General features: G+C 53.3%; 1 protein-coding gene and 1 long non-coding RNA gene across 2 annotated transcripts; one reads left to right on the plus strand and one right to left on the minus strand.

The window, feature by feature from the left end:
* Positions 1-296: 296 nt before the first annotated feature.
* On the plus strand, positions 297-13,005 carry WNT10A (Wnt family member 10A). Its single transcript, XM_086719665.1, has 4 exons — positions 297-797; positions 1,837-2,099; positions 8,603-8,982; positions 11,639-13,005. Exons 1-4 carry the CDS (start codon positions 688-690, stop codon positions 12,134-12,136), a joined length of 1,251 nt encoding a protein of 416 aa, XP_086575791.1. The 5' UTR covers positions 297-687; the 3' UTR covers positions 12,137-13,005.
* Positions 13,006-13,343: 338 nt separating this feature from the next.
* Positions 13,344-26,393, minus strand: LOC147578681 (uncharacterized). Its single transcript, XR_015255564.1, has 4 exons — positions 26,226-26,393; positions 24,738-24,895; positions 14,937-15,160; positions 13,344-13,791 (listed from the first exon to the last, which is right to left on the minus strand). It is a non-coding gene; the product is annotated as an uncharacterized LOC147578681 (long non-coding RNA).
* Between the last annotated feature and the right edge of the window lie 1,444 nt (positions 26,394-27,837).

Consider the following 27,837-nt stretch of genomic DNA (forward strand, 5'->3'; position numbering starts at 1 on the left):
ACAGACCCCAACACCTCTCCTTCCCCAGCCCTCTGCACCGCCGCTTCCACCCCGAGTCTGGAGCCGAAGGGCGCTGTGGCCTCAGGACCCATACACGCCTCCACCCCCCGTAGTGACGTCACCTGGGGTAGAGCCCTGACACTCTGCGGGGGGGGGGGGGGGGGGGGGGGGAGGAAAGGGGAGGCGGTAGAGCTCCCTGTGCCGGGACAGTCACTCACTCTCTGGGCGGTGGGGCCGGGCACAAACAGCGCCGTCCCCCCTTCAACACCACCCGCCCCCCCCCACCCCGCCCTCCTCGCACGCCCTCGGAAGCACAGGCTCGTGGCGCTGCTCTGGGGGGCTCCCGGGCACCCAGCCTCTCATCCCTAGCCCGCAGCACCTCCGGGCCCCCCTTACCCTCGAGAGGCACCGGGAGTTGTCGCAGGGGGGCCTCGGGAAATTCCCCGGACCCCTGTGCCAGGAGGTGCCCGGTGCGCCCGCCCGCCCCCCCACCCCGAGGGCGGTGCCCGGGGGCGCTGCCCCATGGAGCGGGGAGGCGGGCGCCGTCTGCTCTCGGAGCCGTGACCCGAGTCGGAGCTCCGTGTCGCAGCCGCCCCGACCCCCGCGGATCATGCGCCGTCGCCCCTGGCTCGCCGGTCCCGCCGGGCTGTGAGCCCCCCACTCCTGGCCCGTCACGGCCCGCGCGCCATGGGCAGCACCCACCCTTGCCCCTGGCTGCGGCTCCGACCTCGGCCCCAGCCGCGGCCCGCGCTCTGCGCGCTCCTGTTCTTACTGCTGCTGGCTGCCGCCGTGCCCAGGTGAGCCCTCACCTTACGCCCCGCCCTCCTGGAGAGCTGGGACCCCCAGCCACGGGGGCCTCCGGCGTTCCCGCTGGGGCAGGGGACCCTGGAAGGAGGGAGGGACAGTGTCTCAGAAAAGAGCTGGTGCCCAATGAAAGACAGTGCCCTCACAGGAGGGGGCTGAACTGGTGACAGAGTATGGGCAGTCCAGGGAGGCAAGGCAGTGCCCAGGAAAGTGATGGCTACTGGAAGAGGAGGTGTGTGTGCGGAGGGGAGCAAGTGCCAACCTGGAGTCCATGCCAGGCCAGGGGAATGCACCCCTACCCCAGGAGTAAGCTCAGACTGCGTTGCTCCTCCTTGGAGATCCCTCCCAGACAGGGGCATGGGTTGGGGGCTGGAAGGGAGTAGTTCAGGTGGGGCCACTGTGACACTGCAGCTGGAAGGGTTCTCAGTGTGTGTGTGTGTGTGTGTGTGTGTGTGTGTGATATTGTGAGCCCTGCAAGCTATGTTGTTAAATAGCAGTCTGTATGTCCACATATGTGTGAATGTGCGAGCTTCTGGATCAGTGTATGTTAAGATGAACACGTGTGTATGCTTGTGAGTGTCTTTGTGTATGTGTGTATAACGATGCCTGACTGAAGCGTGCATGCGTGGAAGTGCTCCTGGATCTGGGTGGCCATCTCCATGTGTGCAGCTGTGTGTCTGTGTGACTGTGACTGTCTGAAACATGTCTTGGGAGTGGTCTCCTGGGGATCGCTACGTATGTGAGCATCTATGCCTGGGGATGTACTTATGAAATACCGTGTACGCAGGCATTTCGGATGTGTGTCCATTTACACGTTAACCTGTGTGGGTGTGCGGCTGGCTGGGTGGTGTTGGAGGAAATGAGAGGATCAAGGACAGGAGAATGCTTTAGGAATATACATGATGGGCCAAACCTTCAGAAGCAGGCATTGGAAAAGAGGAACTGTGGCCTTTGGGACTGAGTGTAACTTGTTCAATGGGGCCCTCCTAGCTCCCCAAAACACTCACCCACACCCAACCCCCACACCTGCAGGTCTGCACCCAACGACATTCTGGGCCTCCGCCTCCCCCCGGAGCCTGTGCTCAATGCCAACACGGTATGCCTAACGTTGCCGGGCCTGAGTAGGCGGCAGATGGAAGTGTGTGTGCGCCACCCCGACGTGGCCGCCTCAGCCATCCAGGGCATCCAGATCGCCATCCACGAGTGCCAGCACCAGTTCCGGGACCAGCGCTGGAACTGCTCTAGTCTCGAGACTCGAAACAAGATCCCCTACGAGAGTCCCATCTTCAGCAGAGGTAGCTGCCCCTCGCCCTTGCCCTTCTGCCCACCCCATTCAGCACCCCACCCCCAAAGCTATCTGCCAACCATCCCCACTGCCTCAAGCTGGCAACCTCCCCAGGTGCCCATCTACCAACCATGCTGCTCCTCTGCTCTTTCTGGTCTTGGACAGTCCATGGGGGCCAGCCAAACGGGGAAGATGTGTCTCCAGCCTGCGCTGGGTGGGCTGACCGTAGCAGGTTCCGTGCCCGAGAGTTGACTCCTGGGTTATCCTGCCTGGTCATTGACACTGTATATCTCAAGCCTGGGAAATATAAGTATCTGTCACCTTCCTCAGTTTACCCTCTACCCTCTAGTAAACAGCACTTGGGATGGAGAGCCCGTGATAAAGTACCCAGAGTCAGTACGGAGGACTTTTGCCAAATGGGGTAGGTGAGGGAAGCTGGGGCAGGTAAAATGTCTGTACTTCTGCAGAAGCTCTTCCCGGCAAGGTACACCACCAGCCTCTGTGTCATTCTCACCGCCCCCGAAAACCTTCTCTGAATCAGAGGCACTGGGTGTGTGCCCGCCTCCTGCCCAGCAGGCCCGACCGCCCTGCCAATCCCTCTTCCCCTCACAGCCCAGAGAAGCCACAGCCCGCTCCCTGTCCTCCCTCTGTGACTTCTGAGTGACCCAGGGCCCACCCTGACAACCCTTAGGGTTGGAGATGGCAGGAGGCCTTGTCACTCATTTCTGTTCCCACCCGTCTCCTGCCCTGGTACCTTAGGCCTTGCCTCAGGCCTTTTGGGGGAAGATAGGCGTTATCCATCTCTCCTCTCAGCTGCTTGAGTGGGACAGTGTGGGGACCTGGCTCTGTGAGACTTGTCCAATTTTCTTGCCCAGTGGAGGAGGAGTTGTACCCCTATATTCTGTGCCCTTGGGGTCGGTCCAGAGGCTTCTAGGAGAGCCAGACTCTAAAGCACCCTATTCCGGAAAGAACTCGGCAAGCTGGGGCCTTTCCCTTTTCACCAGGACCCCTACTTGCATCCCCTGGGCCCCCAAGTCAGGGGCCACCGCTGCTTCCTCCAGCCCGGCCCCAGGCCGCCCGCCCCGCCCCCGCGCGCCCTCCCCACCTCCCTCCCCCGCGCGCCCGGGGCGCTGTTTCTACCCTGCCGAGCCCAGCCCGACGCGTGTGGCGGCATGCAGCCGCGAACTAATCCCCGCGGGCCGCGGCAGACGGCTCCCGGCCCGGGCCGCGCGGCTCTCCAAGGGGCACCCCCGCCCGCCCCTGCCCCGCGCTCCCGCCCCGCCCGCCCTGCCGCACCCGAGCCCCGCCAGCCGTCAGTCTGCGGCTGCCCGGGACCCCGGCGGGGCGCCCCTCCCCGGTCGGCCCGGCGCTCGCCCACGCCAAGTGACAGGCCTGTGCCTCTCTCCTGCCCGGGCCGGGCCCCGCCGGTGCTCGCCGCCGCCGCGCGCCTGCTCCCACTCCGGGTTTCTAGGTCACCCGTGCGCTCCCCGACGCCCCGTTTCCCCTCCAGCACCCGGGCAGGGAGGTGAGGACACTGGAGGCCTTGCTTTGGGTTTTGCTCGCGGGGGTTTGAATAGGCGCTGAGGTTCTCACCCCTGCCGCTCCAGATGAGGCAAGGCAAGACAAGCTCTTCATCCCTCTTCCCGGCCACGGTGTCCCCAGTTCCCCTCTGGGCCTCCTGCCCCCTCTAGATAGAGCGCGCCCACGCGTCCTGATTACTTCGCCCGCTTGAGGCCCGTGTGGCCTGGTGGAGGACTGGGGTCTTTGAAGCTCAAGGGTGAGTTCAGAGCGGTGGAAGCACGCGGGGTTGGCGCGGTGCCAGGCGCTCCCGGGTTCACCTGCAGTTTAATAAGCGGGAGGTGAGCTGGGGGGACTGGTAGGGGGAGAGGTTAGGGGTGGAGGGGGGGGAGACTTGCCGGGGCTAGCCAGGGCGGGGCAGCGCCCAGCGCGTGGGGAGGGGCGGGACAGCTGCGGCCGGGCTCTGGCAGGGGGGCTGGGCTCTTTCCTTTGGCCTTGGAACACGGTCCTACCTATGTGGCTTTTGCTCCTGCATTGAGACATCCCATTTTCTACTTGTCCCTCCTCGGAGGGGACTCTAGACTTCTGGAAGAAATTGCCACTTTCTCTTTCCAGGGGCCACCATTACAGCCCTCTCTCACTCCGTATCTGTGTTCACCCTCCTCTGGGGTTATGTCGCTGTCCGTCTTGGCCCATCACTTCGAGGACTACCTAAATTTGAATTCCACGGGGCCACTCTTGGTGGCAGCCATTCCCCTGGACGGGGTCCTTCCCCCAGTTCCCCTTCTTTTCAAGTTATGAATTGTCCCATGTGGGGTCAGGTGACCTGTTTCCCCCAAGTGGAGTACTGGTTGCTGACCGCTCTTCCAACTCAGACTGCCAGTGGGATTCTCTTCAAGGTGCACTCTGCCATGTTTAAAATTCAGAGACTGCAGGGAGGAGGTGGTCCCTGGGACCTGCCACCTTAATACTGTTACTGCCATCTAATTGTCCTGACATCTCCCTGAAAATGGGTTGGGCTGAAGGGATGGAATTCCAGTGAAGGAGAGAAGAGTGCTTGAGCACCTGGAGTGGACAAGCTTGGGAAGGCAGGGCCCAGACCCATCTGGAATGGATGGAAAGAGGGGGCATGAGGCTCTAGAGCAAGCAGGGTTCTCAGCCCAATGGAAGCCCACAGTTTGAGAGTCTGGCCTCTGTTCTCCAAGGCTCTGGTTCTTCTCCCACCTCTCTTTTACATTCATCCTTGAGGAGTCTTGGTTTTATGGCTAGGCCTCCAGGCGTGGGGTGCGTGGTGGCACTCAGATGAGGAGAAGAGGCACAGGCAATTATATCCCAGGATCACCTAAAGTTCCATTATTCTAATAGCACCCAATGAATTCGCTAATACTTATTAAGTACTTGCTGTTTGGCACTGTTCTAAAGCACTTTATCTGTACTTTAACATCCTCGAACAATCCCCATGCGATAGGTCTTATTAGTATCTTCATTTTACAAATGAAGCTAAGAGAGGTTGGGTAGCTTGCCATTAGTCACACAGCTTGTAAGTGAGCTATAGAGCCAGGACTCAAATGCAGGCCAGCTGTCTTTAGAGATTGCACTCAACCCCCTGCCATACTGCCTCCCAAGCTCCCACCATGTGTCCAGAGGTGAGTGGCACAATGGAGTACTCCAAGAAATGAAACTCACATGTACACACACACAGACACACACACACACACACAGATACCTACCTTTGTTTGTACAAACGTGTAGCCACATTCAGTGTCACCCCTAAGTGTTCCCACATGCACACAACCTCTTCCTCTCTCTCAGGCCAGGCACATGAGCATGCACAGATTATATGCATGGAGGGAATGGAGACCAGATCTCTCCCCTTCCCTCCCTCTTTGACTCAAATAGGCGGGGCTCAAGCTTCTCTGACCCCTCCTCGTTCCCACTGGCTCCTGAATCCTCTCTCCTCCATGCTCCCCTGCCCTCCAAACCTCCTCCCCCAGCCCCTTCCTGGCCGTTGGCTGCAGCCTGAAGGAGCAGCTGACTCCACTTAGATGCTGGCAGTCCCTGTCCCAGATCAAAGGCAGGACGGCTAATTGTGCGTCTTAACAAGCACCCCTCCTCCCTCCATGCTCCAGGCAGCCCAGCTGGCCATGGCCCCACCCCTCTCCCCCTCCAGCTGGCCAGATGGCACAGTGCCTGCGTCTGCCCCAGACAGCCGGGGCCAGGACCGAAACTGGGGCCCTGAGTGGGAGCTGGGGGGCAGAGGCCCAGCAGTCTGGACTTCTCTGAATCTTGGATGTTGGAGCAGAGGGTGGTCACACAAGCCCTGCCTGGTCACCACTAAACGTGGCTGTGACAGCTGCCAGAGGCCATGGGATGGTGTCTTTAGCTGCCTTGGGTAGGTAGGGGTGTTCTATGTAGACTGTAGACTACATTTTTCCAGATTCCTCCAGGCCTGCCTCTGAATGTAAAGAGCCTGGAAGATGGTGGTTGGCCTGGAAGATGGTGGTTGGTCTAGGCTGGCACATCCCCCTAGACCAGCCTCTTGCTCTTTCTTGGTGCTGTGCATAGATAGGGCCATGGAAACTGGAAATTGGGCTGGCTGGGTTTCTTACTCAGGAACATGTCTTCCCTAGAGCCAAATGTCCTTTAGCAGCCAGTTCCCAGGCCTGGGAGCTGAGAGAGCTGGGCCTGGGTCCTGCTCTGGTTCTGCTCTGTAACCCCTGTGACCTTGGGCATCCCCCTTTTGCACAGTGTGTGTGTGTATGTGTGTGTGTGTGTGTGTGTGTGTGTGTGTGTGTGTGTGTTGGAGGGGGAGATGATTTCTGAGGCTTGGGCTGCTTCTGGAAGTCTGAGTATTGCCATTTGTCCTAGGAGTGGGCTAATGACTCCCCTAGCAATAAGGGAAGCGCTCAGAGTTCCACAGCTAAAAGGCAAGGGATAAACACTGGGTGTGCTCCCCAGGGACTTAGGTCTGCCATTTCTCTTGGGCCCTACATCCCATGTCAGTGTCTACTCCTCTTTGGCTCCCACCAATTCCCAACATCCCCTTAAAAGGCTCCAGCCCAATCCTCATCCCCTCCTGTCTGTTCATAGCTGGGCTCCTTACGGAAAAGATCTGGAGATGCCACAAGCTGGAGAGAGAAGATAGACAGGGACAGCCTGCTTCATGGGCTTCTAGTGGCCCATGTGATTTATTCTAAAATGGGTCTTGAGCGTCTGGGCTCTGTCCCTGACTGGGGAAAACAAGAAGCAATGGCCTAAAATTACAGCAGTAGTGAGTGAAGTCAGACAACAGGAAGAACTTCTCAATAATGGCTAATGTTTGTGCAGTACTTACTATGAATAAGGTGCTCTTCTAAGTACTTTAAATTTACTAACTAATTTAATCCTTGGGACAAAAATGAAGCAGGTAAAAACAATCTTGTCTTGCAGATGAGAAAACTGAAGCACAGAGGTCAAGTCACTTGGTCAAAGTTGGGTAGCTATTAACAGTTAGTAAGTGGAAGAGCCAGGATTTGAACCCAGACAATCTGGCTGCTTGAGAGTTCATACTTTTAACTACTACACGTTTTGTCAAGTTTTGTTGTTGTTGTTGTTGTTGTTGTTGTTGTTGTTGTCATCGTCCTCGTTGTTTTGGCTAGACAAGAAAAGGAGGACAGGACCCTATGATGCAGAGGGTGAGGGTGAGGGGCAGGTTTGGGCTAGGGTCTCTGTTCAGTCCTGGTTGGCTCTCTGAGGGCTACGGGAACTCCCAGAGCATGTGCTTCCAGGCTTCAGCACTAGGGTGGAAGGATCTAGAGTTTTTTTCCTCTGAATCTCTGGCCTCCTGCAAGCCATCAATCTCCAGCCAGGTCTGGGCTTCCACGACAGGTGCCTATGGCACAGGTGAGTTCTCCTCTTCATATGGAGGCTCTCATTGCTCTTGGCTTCTTCTCCCACTGCCCACACTCTCTCGCTTCCAGAGGCTGGTCAGAAACTTGTAAAATGCTGCTAGCTGGTCCCCTCTCAGATGCAGAATAAGGAAGAAGCAGCCTGTGGGGCCAGGAGCCAGACCGTCCTCTGTAAGTAGGCCTCCCCCTGCCACAGGCCCAGACCTTCCCAGAGGATGGCTCAGGCTGAGAACACCGAGGAGAAAAGTAGTGTAGACAAGTCCTGGGCCCCTGCAAGTGGTCGTCAGGGGCTTTGTGCTCCAGAGCATCAAAAAGAAGGTGTCTGCCTTAACTCACCCTTCCCTCTCAATTTTCAACACTCCTGCAGGGCAATGGGCTTATTTCCAGCATTCCTCAAACAACCTCTTCAGATGACCTAGACCCACTGCAGGCAGCGTGGCTGGGCAACGCCCATTTCCGAGCAGATTTTCTGGGATGTCCTGTGGAGAGGAAAAGGGGAAACTCTGCTGGCTCTTTCCTCTGCCTCTTGAACCTGGCAGTCAGGGAGTGTTCTGTAGTGGGGCCTAAGGGGGTGGGGCCTAAGGGGGTGGCACCAGGCAGGCAATCTTGGGGCCGGGAGCTGTCGGAGGACACCCTCCACTTATTTACCCTTCTGCCCATGAACATCTTCTGGGGCCTGGAATTCCATCTCTAGTCATTTATTTTTTAGCTTAAATTTTGCCTTCTTTCCGCAGGCTTATTTTTAAATTGCAAATATCACATGAGAGGTAACAGATGAAGTCCCTGATCTGAAAAAGAAATGTTTCCCAGATACTTTATGCCCAACAGGAGAGAGGTAGACACGAATTCTGAGCTTGCTAAGGGTGATGTTAGTGGAACAGGGAGTGAAGTACAAAAGAGGACTCTGGGGAGACCTCCCACACTCCACCCTGCATGCAGAACTTCTGATGTGATTTCTGCCCCTCTTTGAATCTGTGTCCTTGTCCCAGACCTTCCCCCAACACTGCGCCTCCATTTCCCCTTTGTGTGGTAAGAAGGTTGGGCAGAGAGGGCAGAGGGATGAACGTGGAGGCCCCTGAGAGTCCTTTCCCTGGATCTCCACCCTCAGGTTTCCGAGAGAGTGCCTTCGCCTACGCCATCGCCGCAGCGGGCGTAGTGCACGCGGTGTCCAATGCCTGCGCCCTGGGCAAACTGAGGGCCTGCGGCTGCGACGCCTCTCGGCGCGGGGACGAGGAGGCCTTCCGTCGGAAGCTGCACCGCCTGCAGCTGGACGCGCTGCAGCGCGGTAAGGGCCTGAGCCACGGGGTCCCGGAACACCCAGCCCTGCCCCCTGCCAGCCCGGGCCTGCAGGACTCCTGGGAGTGGGGCGGCTGTAGCCCCGATGTGGGCTTCGGGGAGCGCTTCTCGAAGGACTTTCTGGACTCCCGGGAGCCTCACAGAGACATCCACGCACGCATGAGGCTCCACAACAACCGAGTTGGGAGGCAGGTGAGAGCCCCACACCCGCCTGGGCCTGCTCCAGATCCCTCTGCCTAGGGCTCCTCCCTTCCCCCCAGGCCTTGCTCTGGGACCCAGAGCTCCCCCCTTACTCAGCAACTCTCTCATTGTCCCTGCCTAATCCAGTCATCAAACATGCATTGGATACCTACTGTGTGCCAGGCACTGGACTAGTCTGGGATGCAGGGATGAGAAAAACCCTGTCCTGGATCAGCCTGCTCCCTTTTTTTTTTTTTTTTTTTTTTGTGGTGAGCACTGGATGGGGGTGGGGGGCGGACAGGGCTGCAGACAGGGCCTCCGGGGCCTTGGCCTTGCTCTGCCTCTCTGTGGCCTCCCCTATAAAGCAAGAAGGTTGAACTGGGTCATCCAGCTCCCTAGTCTCCCCTGCCCTGGCCCAGCTCTAACGTTCCATGATTCTGTGCTATCCTATGCTGTGACCCTCTACCTGTTCTCCCAGCCTTTCTGTGCAGAATGAGGGATTCCTGCCAGGGGAGGTTCCTCGGGGCCACTGAGGTCCTGTGTTATGGTTACCTTCCTCCTTTTTCTCCCTATCCTTGAATGTTCATACTCCCTCAAAGGTCATAAATTAAAAAAGAAGAAGAAGAAGAAGAAGAAGAAGAAGAAGAAGAAGAAGAAAGGAAAGAAAGAAAGAATCAATCGCTTGCATTTATTGAGTGCTTACTATGTGTTAGGTACCGTCTGGAGCACCACACCACATCACATATTAGCCTTTTTAATCTTTACACTACCTATGAGGGTGCTAGTAGCAGCCTCGTGTTCAAATATGGAAAGTGAGGTACAGAGAGATGAAGAAGCTTGCCCAAGGTGGTGCAGCTGGTAAGGAAGGGATAGAGGCGGATTCACCGCCAGGCAGCTGAGCCTTTCGCTCCGCAGGGTCGACTGCGCTGGGTGCGTGCCTCCACTAAGATGCCTCCTTAGCCTTCGTGGTAGCCCAGCACCCTCCTTTTCTGGCTGTTCAGCCCCTATGCCTTCTCTCGGCTCTGCCTGGCCTGCTCAGGCCTCGTTTCTGGCTTCCCCTCACCCGGCCTGGCACCTGTGCCTCCTGACTCCCCTTTCTCCTGTCCTCTGGACCCGTTGCTTCACCAACTCCTTCCACAAAGACTCGGAGCTGATTCAGCTCTTCCCATCCTGACTTAGAGGTGAAGTAAACTGAGGCATATCCACCCTCAGGTCACATCCAGCTTCCACCCAGCCCTGCCCTATTAGTGCAGCTCTTTTCCCAAGCTTCCATGCTATCCCAGCCCATACCAACAGTGCCTCCTACTCCTCGTTAAACTGGTTAATTAATGGCTGCTGTCTGTGGGAAGCGAATGTTCTGGAGCCGTTGGCCAGCCGAGGCCCTGGGCTCGTTCCTCCGTGGTGTTGCCACCACAGGCTGCACCTACAAGCTGCGGAGCCCTTTTTTTTTTTTTTTTTTTTAAATTTTTTTTTTTTTTAACGTTTTTATTTATTTTTGGGACAGAGAGAGACAGAGCATGAACGGGGGAGGGGCAGAGAGAGAGGGAGACACAGAATCGGAAACAGGCTCCAGGCTCCGAGCCATCAGCCCAGAGCCTGACGCGGGGCTCGAACTCACGGTCCGCGAGATCGTGACCTGGCTGAAGCCGGACGCTTAACCGACTGCGCCACCCAGGCGCCCCCTGCGGAGCCCTTTAACACTCAGAGGGCAGGGTCTCTCTCTTCTGGCCCTAACCGCCCAGGTGTGAGGGCCCCAGATCACTGGTCTCCCTGTCTGCAGCTGTGTTTTGGAATGGAGTCCCGGGAAAGGAAGATGTCTCCAGTGTCTCTAATGAGGATAATGTCAAGGGGTCCTTTGGGAGGAGATTCTAGGGCAGGTTGAGAGTTGGGCAGGGGGTCGGTATACCACACCCCTGTAACTACCTCCCTTGGATGCTTGGGAACTTCTCACTTTCATTGGGCTGAGGGTCTGGCTCTCTGGGGGCTGCTCCCATTCTGTATTCAGGTAGAGCTTTTGGCCCCTGCTGGTGCTCACTGTTCCCTAGGAGGAACTGTGACATTCGGCAGTGGGCAGAATAAGCTCCAGCCGGTATAATGGGGTGAAGGGGAGACTCTTCAGCTCCTGTCCCCTCCTTAGGCTCCCTGCAAAGGGCTGCAGGGCCCAGAGAAGGAAAGGGGCTTTCTCAGCCTCCCCGCAGCCCCCACTCACAGCCTGGATTGAGGCCAGAGGCTTTGGGGATAGGATACAGTGGGGCCAGCAACCCCCTGCTTCTGGCCCCCACCTGAGGGATGGAAGGAGAGGGAATTTCCCTGAGGATCTGGGATCCCCCCTCAGGAAGCAAGAGCCTCCAGCCCCAAGGGCCCCCTGCAGCTGGTGGGAAAGGAGAAGAGGGGAGGAAGGAGGGAATTCCCCCAGGACCTGGCCTTGTGGGAGGCGGATGGGAGAACAGCAGAAGAGCAGGCGGAGTTCTTCTCCCGACTGCCTGGCTCAGGAGCTGTGCGCCCGCCTCCCCACTCTGCCCCGCTTTGGGCCTCAGCTTTTGCATCCGTTCAATGGGAGTCGGTTTCAGAAGTCTCCGAGGAGATTCTCGCAGGCCAGTGCCTGCGCTGGGAGGAGGGCCGTGGGGCCGACCGCGGGCGTCACCCCTCGCCGTGCCTCCCTCTGCAGGCGGTGATGGAGAACATGCGGCGGAAGTGCAAGTGCCACGGCACGTCAGGCAGCTGCCAGCTCAAGACGTGCTGGCAGGTGACGCCGGAGTTCCGCGCCGTGGGGGCGCTGCTGCGCAGCCGCTTCCACCGCGCCACGCTCATCCGGCCGCACAACCGCAACGGTGGCCAGCTGGAGCCCGGCCCCGCGGGGGCCCCCTCGCCAGCCCCGGGCGTCCCGGGGCCGCGGCGCCGGGCCAGCCCCGCCGACCTGGTCTACTTCGAGAAGTCGCCCGACTTCTGCGAGCGCGAGCCGCGCCTGGACTCGGCGGGCACCGTGGGCCGCCTGTGCAACAAGAGCAGCGCGGGCCCCGACGGCTGCGGTAGCATGTGCTGCGGCCGCGGCCACAACATCCTGCGCCAGACGCGCAGCGAGCGCTGCCACTGCCGCTTCCACTGGTGCTGCTTCGTGGTCTGCGAGGAGTGCCGCATCACCGAGTGGGTCAGCGTCTGCAAGTGAGCGGAAGGCTTCCTTCCCCTCCCTGAGCCTGGCCCTCTGCGGCTTGCCGTCTTGGCCCGGCAGCAGCGTCGCCCTGGCTCCTGGGAGAGGAGTTTGGACCATCTGATCCGATAGGAACCTCCCGGCTCTGAGGGTCAAGTCTGCAATCAGGGGAGAGTCCAGGCCTGCCTGGACCCCACCACTCACTTCTGGGGGCTCCAGGACTGATTTGCCTCCCTGCTTCTTGCCCTAAGCTTAGACGGCTCAGTTGGGCTGGGGATTGCCCGACACCCACACCAGAGGGCAAGTGTCAGCCAGGCAGCCTCTGGGCCTGTCTCCTTTCGTGCCTTCACCTCTAACCCTGGAAGCTGAAGGGCAGGGGAAAGATGATTAGAAAAGAAGAAATGGACGTAACTGAGCTGAAGTGATTCTGTAGAGGCCTAGGATGCCCTCCCCCAAGGGCCTCTGTCCCTCATCATTCATTTAACAAATATTTATTTTGCATTCTTTGTGGCCTGGCACTCTGCAGGGGACGATGGGTGCTGGGGAGACAGATGTGAATAAGAGAGACACAGCACCGGCCTCTTGGAGTTTACATTCTGGTTGGGAGAGAGGGACAATAAACAAGTAAATATACAAACCAGGTCATCTCAGACAATGCTCTGTACCACGAAGCAAATAAAGCACGGTGCTGGATGTAGAGTGATGTGTGGGGAGTGGGGTCCCTTTAGTGTTTATTTTTTATGTTTGCATTTTAAAAGCCTGTTTTTATTTGAGTACAGTTGACACGCAATGTTACGTTCGTTTCAGGTGTACAACGTAGCGATTCAACATCTCTATACATCTGTCACCATATAATGCTATTACAATACCATTGACTCTATTCCCTATGCCGTGCCTTGTAGCGCTGTGACTAATTCATTCCATAACTGGAAGCCCATTATCTCCCACTCCCCTTCACCCATTTTGTTCATCCCCTCGCCCACCTCCCCTCAGGCAACCATCAGTTTGTTCTCTGTGTTTATAGGTCTGATCCTGCTTTTTGTTTGTTCATTCATTTGTTTTGTGTTTTAGAGTCCACATAAGAGTGAACTCATGGGGTATTTGTCTTTACTAGTCAGACTTATTACACTTAGCATAATACCCACAAGGTCCATCCATATGGTTGCACATGGCAAGATCTCCTCCTTTGTTATGGCTGCATGTATACACACACTCACACCCCACATCTTTTTCATCGATTCATTTATTGATGAATAAGGCACAAGGTATTGATGAATAAGACACATAGGTAGGAGTGTGGCCTCTTTAGATAAAGTCATTGGTCTGGGAAGGCCTCTCTGAGTTATGTTACTCATGCTGAGACCTGTGTGCCGAAGATAGCCCCGCACAGATTGAGGGAAAGGGCTTTCCAGGCCGAGGCCATGTGAATGCCAAAGGTCGGTGGTGAGAGAGATCTCCTCAGGAGGAACAGCCAACAGGCCAGTGTGATCGGATGGAGCAATCAAGGGCAGGTTAGCAGGAGAGGAGCTCGGAGGGCAGGCAAGAGTCACATCACATGTCCCTCTGGGCCATCGTAAGGAGTTGGGATTTTCCGAGGAATGAGAAACTTTCAGAGGGTCTTGAACAGGTGAGTGTCATGGTCTGATTCCCACATGGCTCACTGTACTGGGGAACTGAATGAAGAGGGGAAGAGTTAACAACAAGGGGCCAGTTAGGAAACTACAGCCATCTTCCAAACCAGATGGAACCTGCCTGAATGGAGGCTAAGGGGGATGTTGACAAGAAGCTGGAACCGGAGCTCTTAATTCCGGAGCTCTAGCTGTCCACCTTGTGCCTGAGCCCTCTGCCACAAGCCAGGACGAGTGGCGGTGCCCAGCAGCACCCTTCGGCAGAGACAGACACTCTGCGAGGAGTAATCCTGGGCAAGACCCAGCTCAACCCAGCCAGCCCAGCGCCCCAGGGAGCAGGTGGGGCTAGAAGGTGCGGCAGGGAGGAGGGTGGTGGGGGAGGGCTAGGAGACTCACTGTCTGGATGCTGGTCTCTCTGAGTGCATGCAGGGGAGATGGAGTATGTAAGTAAGGCCAGAGGCGAAGGGACATCCTTCCTCGGCCTCCTTTGTCCCAAACCCTCAAGGAGGAGGGTAGTAGAGAGGGAGGTAGAGTGGTCAGGATCTCAGAGAAAGAACACTTCACCTACTTCATCCAGACCTCCTGCTGCTCCAAGTTGAGGATCCTGCTTCCTGCCTCATTTTACCCAGAATGGCACCCTTCTGGATGAACCAGACAAGGATGAAGTCTTGTTCCTTTTCCCGATTGCCAGCCTACACGAACCCCCATATTTCCTTAGCCCATGTCTCCCTACCTCAGGGTAGGGGTGAGAAGGAAAGGACGCTCTCATGGTGGTGTATCCCTGTTGGGAGTTTTGCCCCAACTAGCTTGCCTTCAGCTTCCTCTCCTCCAACTGCCTGCATCCCGGCAGCTCCTGGACATGCCTACGACAGCCAGGCCTTCCACATGCTCAGCTCCGCTGCTTCTGGGGAGGACAGAGTTTCTCTCCCCAACCCCCAAAAGACAGCCCCACAGGCAGGCGGGTTAGAGTCCCCCGGGGAGGAGGGGTAAGCGGGAGCAGCCGACACACCTGCCTCATTCCTTTCCTCTTGTTCACCCAGGAGGGAGCTGTGGGGGCTGGGTTCCCCGCCCCCTTGCTCCCTCCCATCCCAGGGAGGAGGAGAAAAGAGGTAGGGGGTGAGGAAGAGAGGCCTGAGTGGGGAGCACTCCCACCCCCAGCAGTGTCCACTGCGTATTAGCTTTGACCTCACCCTCCGGTGCCTTCCAGGCTTAAGGAGCACAGAGCCAGGGGGAGGAGAGACTGGAGAGATACAGGATCAGGGCTGGGATAATGAGGTAGGAGCAGGAATACTGCAGAGCCTGCTGCCTCCAGAGAGGAGTGAGTGGTGGGGTGGGGCAGGGGCTGGACACCACGTTGTGGGGGGAAGGACGTGTTCCAGTCAAGTCCTGGTGAGCTGATATATGCTGGCAGGATCTGTAAAGGAAAAGAGTGAAAGTTGGGGAAGGAACAAACAAGGTGTTACCCACTCCATATCCTCCCTCCGGGCCAGAAGCTGGCTAGGGTCTCAGGGCAAAAGCTGGACCCCACAACTGAAAAGGGGGATGTAGGATCTGGCCATGGTCTTAAAGGGAGATGTGGAGGTGATGAAGGGCAGGAAAATAGGGCCCAAGGGGCACGGGGCTTAGGCATCCTGGCTGAAGGGCGAGACAGAAATCAATGTGCTGACTGGAAATTGGGGGTGATGGAGGTAGATGGGAGGAAGAACTTGCCAAATAGCTTGGGGGAGGACCAGGGTTGCAATTTTGGAATAAGAACAGATGGTGGACCATAGATTAGAGGGGAAGGGAACTGTCCTGGTCCCCAATACCTTTCACCTTGATGGACCCTGGTCACCTCCTTGCAGGAGGAAAAACTAGTATGGTCTGATAGAGCCTGGATGGCCCCAGCTGGAGGGAGAGGGAGAACTAACAGAGAATGAGGGTGGTGGACAGATCAGCAGGCAGTGGTCAGGTTAAGGGTCAGGGAGCGGCAGCCAGACCGGGGTGGGGATCAGAACCCAGGCATCCTGCTTTCCAGTCGCTCAAGGTCCCAGGGCTGAAATAAGAGGAAAGAGGCAGAGGTAGAGGCCCTAACAACTCTAGGAAGACCCAGGATGAGAAGCTAGGTCAGCTTCTCCAAGCCTTCCTCCTCCCAGATCAATGCGCCCCCAGCTAGCCCCCGGCAGGGGGCCTTCCACGTTGGAGTTTGGCCAGGCTCTAGTCGCAGCCCCCTTCCTCCCCTCCACCACCCCCCCCCCCCCCCTTCTCATGTGGTTGCCGGCAGCTGCCTGCGGTCGCCCCAACCCCTGCGCTCAAGGCACGGGGACTTTCCAACAGGGGAAAAAATGACTTAATGAGAGTGGGAGCCGGGGGCGGGAGGGACAGGTCCCTGTAATCACCGCTCCACTGTGGGGCCTGTGCGCCTCCGGGGCCATTCCGGGCTTCCTGCTGCCAGCGCCCCCCTCAGGCTCTGTTGGGGAGGTGGACGGGCTGGGGACAGGGGGATCCCTTTTCAGGTTTCAGACTCTTTGGGCCCTCTGGCCACGTTTGCTCCCTAGGCTTGAGGTGCGTGGAAGCTGGGACGCCCCGTGATCCCTCTCCAGACTTTGTCCTTGAAGTTGCGCGGGGGTGGAGGGGGATGAGTGGCAGTCTCTCCTAGGAGCCAGGGTTCTCTGCTGGTGGATTAGAGGGGTGAAGGATCAGGAGTAGAGCCCTGTGCCACTTTGCGCCTGCGCACTTCGAAACTTCCCCGGTTACTGTGGCAACCAGGGCAGTCGAGGTGTGTCCGCGGGGCTGGGAGGCGCCCACTCCCCCTTTTCTCGCCGCCCTGCGGGCCAGGCCCGGCCGCTGCGGTGCGCGGGGGTGGGGGTGTGCCGTTACCATGGCAAGGGTGCGCTAGGAGGGCACATTCTTCCCCAGGGTGGGAGCGCCCTGGGGATACGAGAAGGGGGGGGTGACGGGGGCGGCAGAAAGGGAAGCGGCGGGTGGTGGTGGAGGGAGGGTCATAACGAGGGGAGGAGTCTCGGACAGGATGAACCAGGGCTCCTTGGGGTTGGGGTGGGGAGTTTGGAATCTACCCCCCTCTGCCTAGCTCTCCAGAGACGTCCAGCTCCTCCTCCGAAACTCTCGCTAGGGTTCAAGCCCCTCCGTCCCCACTTTCCGGGGAAGGGATCCCCTACTACCGAATGGAAGGTCTTTTAGCTTCCCCCTGAGACCAGGCTCTGCGAGCTTAGTGTTTGTCCCTTTCCTTCCCCCACTCCAAGCGAAGCTGCAGCCCAGACTGCGACCTGAAGCCCTGCAATTAAGCCCCTCGCCCGCCCCTGCGCCGCCCGCCGGCCCTCTGCCAGACCGGGCCTGCACCGTCAATTACAGCCGTGCGCAGCAGCTGATTACTCCGGAGTCAGGGAAGCAGCCGGGGTGGGGACAGCTGGCAGGCCAAGGGGGCGGGGTCCCTGGGGTTGTCCCCTGCCCAGGATCCTTAATTGGAACTTCGAACTGCGGCCCTCTAGCCCAACTTCTCCGCTGCAGGCAACATGGGGGGGGGGGGGGGGGGAGGGGGGACAGGTCTAGTTAGCGCTCTGTCCGGCTGTGCCTCAATTTCTCTCTTCTTGAATGCACACCGCACCCGGGCAGAAAGAGTGCAGGGAGGTTGTGTGTGGTGTGGTGTGGTGTGGTGTGGTGTGGTGTGGTGTGGTGTGGTGTGTGTGTTGGACGTCTGGACTCGAGGGCTGGGTACTCCAGAAGCTCAAAGCCCTCAAGGCCGGCTCTCTTTCCCGCCGCAGACAGTCGCGTGGGTCTCCCCTGGCCCGGAGCCCCACCCGGTGGACCTGGCTCTGTCTTGCTGAGCCAGCCTCAGGGTGGCTGCCAGCCCATACTTTGCTTTTGTGGGAATCAGAGTCCCTTCTGGGCAGGAGGCTTCTCTCTCCTCACTTCTGCCCTACAAGAGAAGGCAAACTAGGACCCTGCAGAGCGGCGATGGTGGCGTATTCTGCCGTCACCCTTGCCCCTGCATCCCGTCTTCGCTCTCTCCCTGCCTGCAGGCCTGGAGGGGCTGGGGTTGAGCTAGCGTCTCCCGCGGTCCAGCTTCCCACATCTGGCCGGCAGCTGGCACCCGCCCACTGCGTACTGCTGTGGCCCCAGCGCCCTCTGTTGGTGAGGAGCGGTGGTGCACTAGCTTTCGAGCCTGGGCCGCCCGCAGCCTCCGCCACCACCACGGGTCTCGCTTCAGTTCTTCGGGTCTCGAGGTCCACCCATTCGGCGCCCCTTGTTCTGGGGTACAACCTGACTCCTTCAGCTCTTCGAATTCTGCCGGCCGTGGCCTCGATGACCTTTCCTCTGTGTACTTGAAGTCTCTGTGTACTTGAAACCTTGTTCCGTGTGACTTAGCTATCCCCCAACCTCTCATTCTCCCTAGTCGTCCCTGCTTCGTGGGCAAGTTCTGAGGCGCGGTCTCTCTGCGCCCAATGCAAAAGTCCTCAAATAGGAACATGATTACATAAATCAACGCCCATCTGCTCAATGGAATTCTTCACAGCGTCCTTAAAAGTGAGGTGGTTGAAGCATATTTAGTGACTGAGACAGTGTTTGCTCTATATGGGGTGTGTGTGTGTGTGTGTGTGTGTGTGTGTGTGTGTGTGTACAAGATACAAAATAGCACAGGGCAGGATCCTTCCTTTAGTGCAACAAAAATTTATAGATGTGATTTGAATTTTAAAAGTCTAAAATAAGCAGCAAATTGCTAATGGAAACTATTTCTGGATGATGGGATTATAGGTGGTTTAAAATTTGTTCTCTTTATCCACATTTTTGTTTATAATGAACACGTATTACTTGGGCACAATAATTCCATATTCAGAATATTTTTGGCCCCAAATGTGAGCATTGCATATAATGAGAATATACTAAAGAAAGAAACCTTCTAAAACTAGGAATTAGGGAGATCTGCTCTCCTGACAAGAGCTAATATGATTATGTCATTAGGATTTTCTTCTTAAAATCGTGATGGTTTGTAGTGAAAGCAGGTTTCCAGCCTCTGAATCCCAAGGCCCAGGATGCCAAGAAGTTGTAGAAATCCATAGGCACAGCCAGCGTTCTCGTGATGAATAACTGATTTAGCTCCCATTATGCTGCATATGTAAACAGCTGTTGCCCTGATTGATAACATAGAAACAATTTTGTAAGTTTAATACTTTTTTTTCCCTCAGTCTTGCTCCTCTTCCATCTCTTTGCAACATGACACATCATTAACTGCTCTCTCCTTAGAAATATTCTACTATCTTGTGCACTGGCTGACCACGCCCCCTCACTCCCCACTGCCTCAGGGATTTCATTCACTCCTTCCTTGTCTTTTTTCTTTTTATTTGATGTAAAAGAAAAATTACAATATACAAAGAACTTTCCCCTTCCTTGAACCACTTGGGAGTAAGTTGCTTACATGATGTCCCATCACTCCATATACTTTGGTGTATATGTCTTACAAAAAAAGGACGTTCTTGGGGCACCTGGGTGGCTCAGTCGGTTGAGTGGTTGAGTGTCTGACTTCAGCTCAGGTCATGATCTCACAGGTTCATGAATTCACACCTCCTGTAGGGCTCTGTGCTGACAGCTCAGAGCCTGGAATCTGCTTCAGATTCTGTGTCTCCCTCTCTCTCTGTCCCTTGCCCACCCACGCTCTCTCTCTCAAAAAATGAATAGATTTTTTTAAAGGACATTCTCCTACATAACAATGCAATGCTCATGATCAGGAAATTAACATTGATACATTCATATTGTCTAATACCCAGACCTTATTGCACTTTCATCAATTGGCCTAATGATGAAAGGATCCAGGTCCAGAATTATTCATTACATTCAGTTATCATGTCTTTCCAGACTCCTTCAGTCTGAGACAGTGTCTAAGGTTTCTTTTGCTTTCGTGATCAGGACAATTCAAAAGACTGCAGACCTATTATATTGCAGAATGTCTCTCAATTTGGGTTTATCTGTTGTTTCCTCATGATTACATTAGGGGTATGCATCTTTGGCCCCATTATTATAGGCGTGAGTGTTTTACTTGTTGAATCGTTATTTTGATGCTCAAAAATTTCCCAGATTTGGCCACCTGCCAAGCTGGCTTCTATCATAATTCTTTGAGCACTTCCTTACTTCCAGGTTCATCTTGTACTTTCTCTGCTCCAGCCCTGCAACCAGCCATTTATCCAAGGCACCTTTGTTCTTTTTTAATGGAGAGTGATATTTAGAAATCAAGATCTGGGTGCTAGGTGTGTTCATTGTTCTTGGAGTGTCACTGCTTTTGGGCCTCTCAGTGGACAGTGCTAGGAAACACACACACACACACACACACACACACATTTCTATTTATTGATAGATCAATCAATCTCTCTATGCAGAAAGCCAAGAGTGCACACCATACCTTCAATTCCAGTCCAACACCACAAGGTTTATTCTAATTTTCTCCCTTTCTGGGGTGCCTGGGGGGCTCGGTTGGTTATCTGACTTCGGCCCAGGTCATGATCTCACGTCTCATGGGTTCAAGCCCCACATCAGGCTCTGTGCTGACAGCTCAGAGCCTGGAGCCTGCTTCAAATTCTGTGTCTCCCTCTGTCTCTCCCTCTGTCTCTGCCCCTCCCTTACTCTCTCTCTCTCTCAAAAATAAATAAGCATTTAAATATTTTCATTTTCTCCCTTTCTATTTCTGTGGTGTCCTCCTCCCTTGTTAGAAGGGTTATTTGGGGCGCCTGGGTGGCGCAGTCGGTTAAGCGTCCGACTTCAGCCAGGTCATGATCTCGCGGTCCGTGAGTTCGAGCCCCGCGTCAGGCTCTGGGCTGATGGCTCAGAGCCTGGAGCCTGCTTCCGATTCCATGTCTCCCTCTCTCTCTCTGCCCCTCCCCCGTTCATGCTCTGTCTCTCTCTGTCCCAAAAATAAATAAACGTTGAAAAAAAAAAAAAAAAAAAAAAAGAAGGGTTATTTAATCCCTTTGTAAATCGCTGCCATTGCTGCTGCTCCCTCCACTCCCCTTGCAGACTTCAGCTTCTCCCATCTCGGCCTTGATAGCCTATGCTAGGCTAATGCACCCCTGCCCCTTGCCCTCACAGGAGTGCTTTACTTTGGGCCCCCATCATGGCTTGGGAGCCAAATTATTCCTTCCAGGCAGGAAAGCTGGGGACAGTTTTACTCTTTCTTGAAGCTCTGGATATAATTCTCAATTCTTTCTATTCAGTAAATGGCAACTGCTCTCCTAGCTGCTCCTATTAACAGCTCTGGAGACATTGGACTCCTTTATTTCTCTGACACCTCACATGCAATCTATCAGAAAATCCTGTCGGTTCTCCTTCTGTTTATTTCTAGAGTCTGATCACATGTCATGTCCTCCCTCATCACCATCCTGGTCCAAGCCACCCCGGGTCTCTTGCCTTGAATGACTGCAGTTGTCTGCTAGTTGGTCTCCCTGCTTCTGCCCTTGCACACCCCCAGTCTACTCTATACATAGCAGCCAGAACAATCCTTTTAAAGTGTTAGTCATGTCGTGTGCTTCCTCTGCTCAAAATTCTCCAAAGTCTTTCTATCTCATTCAGAACAAGAGCCAAAGTACTTGCAATGACTTGCAAGGCCCTGCAGGATCTGGCTCCCACTCCCACTCCCACCTTTGCCTCTTTTCCTACTCTTGCCCTTACCCATTTACTTTAGCCACACTGTTCTCTTGGCTGTTCTTTGCGGAAACCAAATTGTCCTGCCTCAGAGCCTTTGCACTTACTATTCCCTCTGCCTGAAATAGGTTTCCCCTAGTGACCATGTGGATGTTGCCTCTCTTCATTCAGGACTTCACTCAGATATCTCTTTACAAGAGGGGACTTTGCAGAACAACCTATCTTATCTAAAACAGCAAACTTCCTCTTCCTTTTCCCTTGCTTTATTTCTCTTCATAGTACACATCACATATCTGACACATTTGTGTATTTGTTTACTGTCTGCCTCTGTACTCTATAATGGAAACTCCACGAGAGCTGAGCCCCTCTTTTATTTTCTTTGTTGTATGTCTATGGCAAGAATGGTACTGAGTACATAGTAGGTACTCAATAAATAAAAGTGAATGAATAAATGAATGAACATCCATGACAATGACTACCAATTTGTCTTCAGGCCCAGCCTAGGATTTTTCTTGAAGTTCTGGCTGCCAGTTAGATATGTTCTGATGTGGGTCTGTGGCACCACAAACTGAAGCTTTATTAAAGCAGGTTCATTATCTCATGTATGTATTTATTAATTTAGAACTGAGACTTTGTTTTCCCCACTGCTGTCTTCCCAATGCCTAGAACAGTGCCTGGCAAAGAGCAGGCAATTAATAGTTGTTGAATAAATGAATGGAAGATTTCCCCCTCCAAACTGTTTTCCCTGACTTGCTTGTTTCTCTTTGTAACATTATTGTTTTCCTAGTTGCTAAGACTCAAAACTCTGTCAACGTGGACTTTCCCTTGTCTTCTTTTTTCCATATCCAGTCAGTGGCCAAAAGCTGCTGTTTCTCCCACTTCTTTGGCACTGGCAATATTGTGCTTCATCATACACCCCAAACGTCATGAAGACCTCCCAACTGGCCTCTCTCATTCCTGTTTTTCTCTCTTCAATCTATCTTTATCAGATTTTTCTATTTTTTCTCGCCCATAAAGTGCTCTGATCATGTCACTTCCTCTGGCTGAAGATTTCAATGGGTCTTTGTGCCGATTAGGGTTCTTAATTGCAGACAACAGAAACGGACTCTGGTTCACTTAAGTAGAAGAGAAATTTCCTGGAATGATATCCGGAAACACACAAAATTGACATGAAGCCTCCAGAATCAGGCTCGGGAAATAGTCAGGAACCAAGAGAGGCTAAGGAACCAGAACCTCAGTCAGGTCTTGCCTTAGGATCAACCTGATTAGGGGACTCTGCTGTTTCAGTGTAACATGGTGTGCAAAGGAGAAAAACTGGAGGTGATGGCTTGTGGCATATCATGGAGGGCTTCAGGGAAACAAATCGTAAGAGACTCTTAAAAACAGAGAACAAACAGCGGGTTGATGGAGGGAGGTGGGTGGGGGATGGGCTAGATGGGTGATGGGTACTAAGGAGGGCACTTGCTGTGATGAACCCTGGGTATTATATGTAAGGGATGAATCACTGAATTCTACTCCTGAAACGAATATTGCACTATATGTTAACTAACTAGAATTGCAACAGATTTGAAAAGAAAAAAAATAAATAAAATAAAAGGCCGTCTTCTTGGACATCCAGCCCAGATGAGCCTTCAGATGACTCCAGCCCCAGCTTCAATCTGACTGCCACTGCATGACAGACCCCAGTGAGAACTGCCCAGCTGAGTGGAGTCAACCCATAGGACTGTGAAAGATAAAAATAAAATTTTATTTTAAGCCACTAAATTGGGGGCGGGCTGTTTGTTACACATTAATAGAGAACCAAAACTTGTCCCTTGGTGGTCCATGTTCTGCTCTCTCTAGAATGCTTCCTCACTGTCCTTTTTTTTTTTTTTTTTTAATTTTTATTTAAATTCCAGTTAGGTAACATACAGTGTAATATTAGTTTCACCACAGCAAGTGCACTCCTTAATCCCCACCACCTATTTCCCCCACCCTCCCCCCACTTCCCCTTTGGTAACCATCAGTTTGCTCTCTACAGTTAAGAGCCTGTTTCTTGGTTTGCCCCTCTCTTTCTTTTTTTCCCCTTTGCTCATTTTTTCCCTTAAGTTCCACATATGAGTGAAATCGCATGGTATTTGTCTTTCTCTGACTTATTTCACTTAGCGTAATAACTCTCCAGCCCCTTCCATGTTGTTCCAAATGGCAAGAGTTCATTCCTTTTTATAGCTCAGTAATATTCTGTTGTGTATATACATGCATCTTCTTTATCCATTCATCAGTCAATGAACACGTGGGCTATTTTCATAGTTTGGCTATTGTCGATAATGCTGTTATAAACATCAGGGTGCATGTATCCCTTTGAATTAGTATTTTTGTATTCTTTGCGTAAATGCCTAGTCCCCACTGTCCTATATTACCCATGTAGCCACTCATATCTGCACTTGTCAGAATCCTTCTGATGAGTGTGGCAGAGCACAGAGGAAAGAGCCAGGCTTTCGGGTCCATGTGTGGGATGGGAGGGGCTGAATCTAGTTTAGCCTTTCTCTATCCCTGTGACCTCAGGCAGAATAATTAATTTCTCTGGACCTCAGTTTCTGTATCTGCCATCTGGAAAGTAGAAAACGTTTCTCCTGGATTTGTTTGAGGACAAGATATGAAATCTGCAAAATATCCATGTGTCTCATTTTAGTTTCAGTGAACGGTAGCCTTTAGCAGATACCAAGCCTTCTAGGCCTGCATCACTGGCATTCCTGAGGTCTACCTGTTGTCACTTATGAACTATATAGTTTTGGACAAATCCCTTAAACTTCTCTGAGCCTTACCCTCCTCATATGTAACATGGGTTTGATGATAATATCTGTACAATGGGGCTTCTTGACGGGGCTAAAGCCTGGGCTGTCTTGTGGTGTGAGGAGACACTGCCCCCTCGAGGCAGAACGCCCAAGACCCTTAAGCCACATCCCTCAATCTGCAAGGCATCAGGAATCCTCTGGAAGAAGACAAAAACTATGCCCGCAATTGGGGTTCAGGAATGAACAAACATGTCTAGTGGGCAGAGAGAATGTGGCAGATGCTAGGCTGCACGGAGGAACAGCAGAGGCCCCAAGAGTTCATCACCCAGAGAGAGAAACAGTTTTCGATGGAGCGGGAAGGGGCACACTGAACAAAGCAGGGGGAGAGGTGTTACTTGGAATGGTGTGAAGCTGGGCATGACCACCTTGTGAATCAGCACATCCCCATCCTCTACTCTCCCAGGGCCTTCCTGGTGGAGAAGGAAAGATCTGGGGTATAAGAGCACAGGCAGGGGTCACCAGGGACATACACCTCTATCATGGGAACCCTTATGAAAAGCTGAGAAGCAGCAGCAGAAGATTCTTTCTTACCTCAGAAAGGGAGAGGTGTGCCAGGAGTGCATGGGCATAGGAATCCACGGGCCAGTGAGCATGTAGACAGGCTAGCCATGATGTTGAGGTGGGTGGCATTGGGGAGTAGCCCTGACCACCTGGGAGGCAACCCCACTGGGCTTCTTCTTGGATTCCCACTAGAATCAAGGAGACAGGGAAATCCAGGAAGTTACGGATTAGCACATGCTGTGTGATTCCAGGTGCATCCTGTGCAAAAGCAAGCAAAATTAATTTCAGCTATTAGAAGGCAAGATAGTGGTTATCCCATAGTGGGAGTATGATTAGAAAGAAACATGACGGGCATTCTGGGGGCTGGTAATGTTTTGCTTCTTCATCATGGGGCTGGTTATACCAGTCAGTGTGTTCATTTCATAAGAACTTAAGTGCACTTAAGATTTGTGCACTTTTGGGGCGCCTGGGTGGCGCAGTCGGTTAAGCGTCTGACTTCAGCCAGGTCACGATCTCGCGGTCCGTGAGTTCGAGCCCCGCGTCGGGCTCTGGGCTGATGGCTCAGAGCCTGGAGCCTGCTTCCGATTCTGTGTCTCCCTCTCTCTCTGCCCCTCGCCCGTTCATGCTCTGTCTCTCTCTGTCCCAAAAATAAATAAACGTTGAAAAAAAAAATAAAAAAATAAATAAATAAAAAAAGATTTGTGCACTTTTCTGTATGCTACTTTGGTAACAAGTTAACATACACACAACTGTTTGGGAAAAGGAGGATGAACAGTCATTTCCTACTTCAAGCCCTCTGAGGTGTAGCCATATCAGGGAAGTGGGGTAAGAGATTAGGGGATTGGAGGCAGGGACCACCTGGTATCTGGCCAGATTTATTTCATTTCTCCCTCCATTCATTCACTCAGTTATGGTTTATTAAATTAAGTACCTCCTACACACTGAACACCGCACAACATATAAGGGGTTAAAAAGATTATTAATAGCTATAACTTCCATTTATTGAATGCTTATTTTGGAGTAGGCACTGAATATACACCCAATCCTCATAATCCCGTGAAAGTATTAATATCCTTATCTATCAGTTGAGTCTCAGAAAGGTTAAGCAAGTTGTTCAAGGTCACACAGCATAGAAAGTGTCTGGATTTGCATATGAACATGAGTCTTGTGAACCCAAAGATGGAATACTTTTCACTGAGCTACAGTGTCCTCTAGGAATCTAGGAGTCTGCTGACAGATTGCTTTACCACGTAATGAGGCCTTACATTCAGACTGGTCACATCCTTTCCCACTTCCAGCAGATTCCTCCATTTTTGAGCCTGTTTCCCCATCTGTACAACCAGGGTAAAAACCACGCCTTTCTCTTGGGGTTATTGTGGGAATTAAAAGACATGACGTGTATAGAGCCCAGTGTCCGGCAGTCATTAATATTTTTGAGTCCTTATCACCCATATACGACAGAACCGGACCAGGGTCAGGTTGAAGGCGGATCCCCACCCCTCCGCTCCTGATCCGAACCTCGGGCCTGATGGACTTAAGTGCGCCTTAACAGCCCGGTCCATGCTGCTAGAAAACGTGCCAGGCGAAGAGCTCTCGTCCCAAACACTAGCCAAGAAAGTCACCACCAGGGAAAATCACCACCAGGAGTCCCGCGGGGGCTGCTCTCCGGGGTTAGCCGGGACAGGCGAGGAGTCGTGATATCGCGAGACCTGGTGGGATGAAAGGGTTTTCAGGACGGAAGTGAGGGGCGGGTCCGAGGGAGCGCGCTCCTTTTGAAACCGGAGGTGGAGGTATGCCGATCTTAAAGGTGGGCTGGACGCATCTGAAGCTCCGGACCTCGAGTGGGGGCCACAGGAGGAGGCAAGTGGGTCGGCGGGACCTCTGCGTGGGGTTTGGCTGTCAGTGGCCACAGCTTTTTTCACTGGGCACGCTTTGGGCCGGCCACGAGCTGTGAGCCATGCTGGCGAGGCCGCTGAACCTCCCTCCAAACGTGAGTAACCTTTCCTCCCTCTTGGCTCGACTCAGCCGTATAAAGAGCCCTTTGTAGCCTTAGGTGATTTGCCCCAATGCTGACGCAACTTCATTTTCTGGATCCTCACCCTCCCAGGCCCCCTCTATGGCCATGGAAGAGGTTGTGTTTTTATAAAGGTAGTAAAACCTGGCAGCATTATTATTATTATTATTATTATTATTTCGGGGGAGAGAGTGCGAGTGGTGGAGGAGCAGAGAGAGAGGGAGACAGAATCCCAAGCAGGCTCCGCACTGTCAGCACAGAGCCCCACATGGGGCTTGAACCCACTAAACGTGAGATCATGACCTAAGCGGAAATCAAGAGTCAGACGCTTAACCGACGGAGCCACCCAGGTGCCCCCAAACTAAGACATTTTAACCCAACTCTGTTAAGACCACTAGTGGTCTCTTTTCACCTATGACTTCCCTATCGGGGGAGGAGGGCACTGAAGTAGCCATGAGCATTTTTAGGCATTTTGGAGTAGGGAATACACTTAATTTGAGTTAAGTGGGACACATATATTAGGTTCCTGTATATAGTTAAGTTATTGCTCACCTTCCCCGTGTAGTAGAGGCTTCTAGAATACTTCTAACCCCCACTGTGCTGAATCACAAGCATGGTGACCTGAAGGTACCAGAGGTCCTTTGTTCCTAGAGTGTCCAGCACCAGAAGAATGAAGAGATATAAAAGATTAATCACTGGACAAGAAAATGCGGAAGTCCTTGAAATCATATAGCTCATAAAGAAAAAAAACTTGATGGAGATTTCCCCAAAGTTGCGAATGATTTTAAAATAATAAGTGGGGATGACGGAAGAATCTTTTTGAACTAGGAATAATAAAGAGCAAATTTTGATCAACAGTGAGAGAAAAAGACTGAATCATCTTCCTTCTTCGTAGAAAACATTACAAACTTGTCTGAGGAAACCATTAAAGAATTTGTAGCCAAAAAACGTAGTGGACAAAAAATGGATAGTGGCATGCCAGGCAATTAATATAACAAATGTGTAATTTTAAAAAAATAGAAAAATTTTTTGCATTACCTTTTTAAAATTTGTAGTTTGATGTAATTTCTCATTATAAATATTCACATCTGTACCTAATTTTGTTCTTAAAATTTT

This window comes from Puma concolor, chromosome C1, assembly GCF_028749965.1.
Source record: "Puma concolor isolate L17-30 chromosome C1, mPumCon1.1.hap2, whole genome shotgun sequence".
NCBI classification, from domain to species: domain Eukaryota; kingdom Metazoa; phylum Chordata; class Mammalia; order Carnivora; family Felidae; genus Puma; species Puma concolor.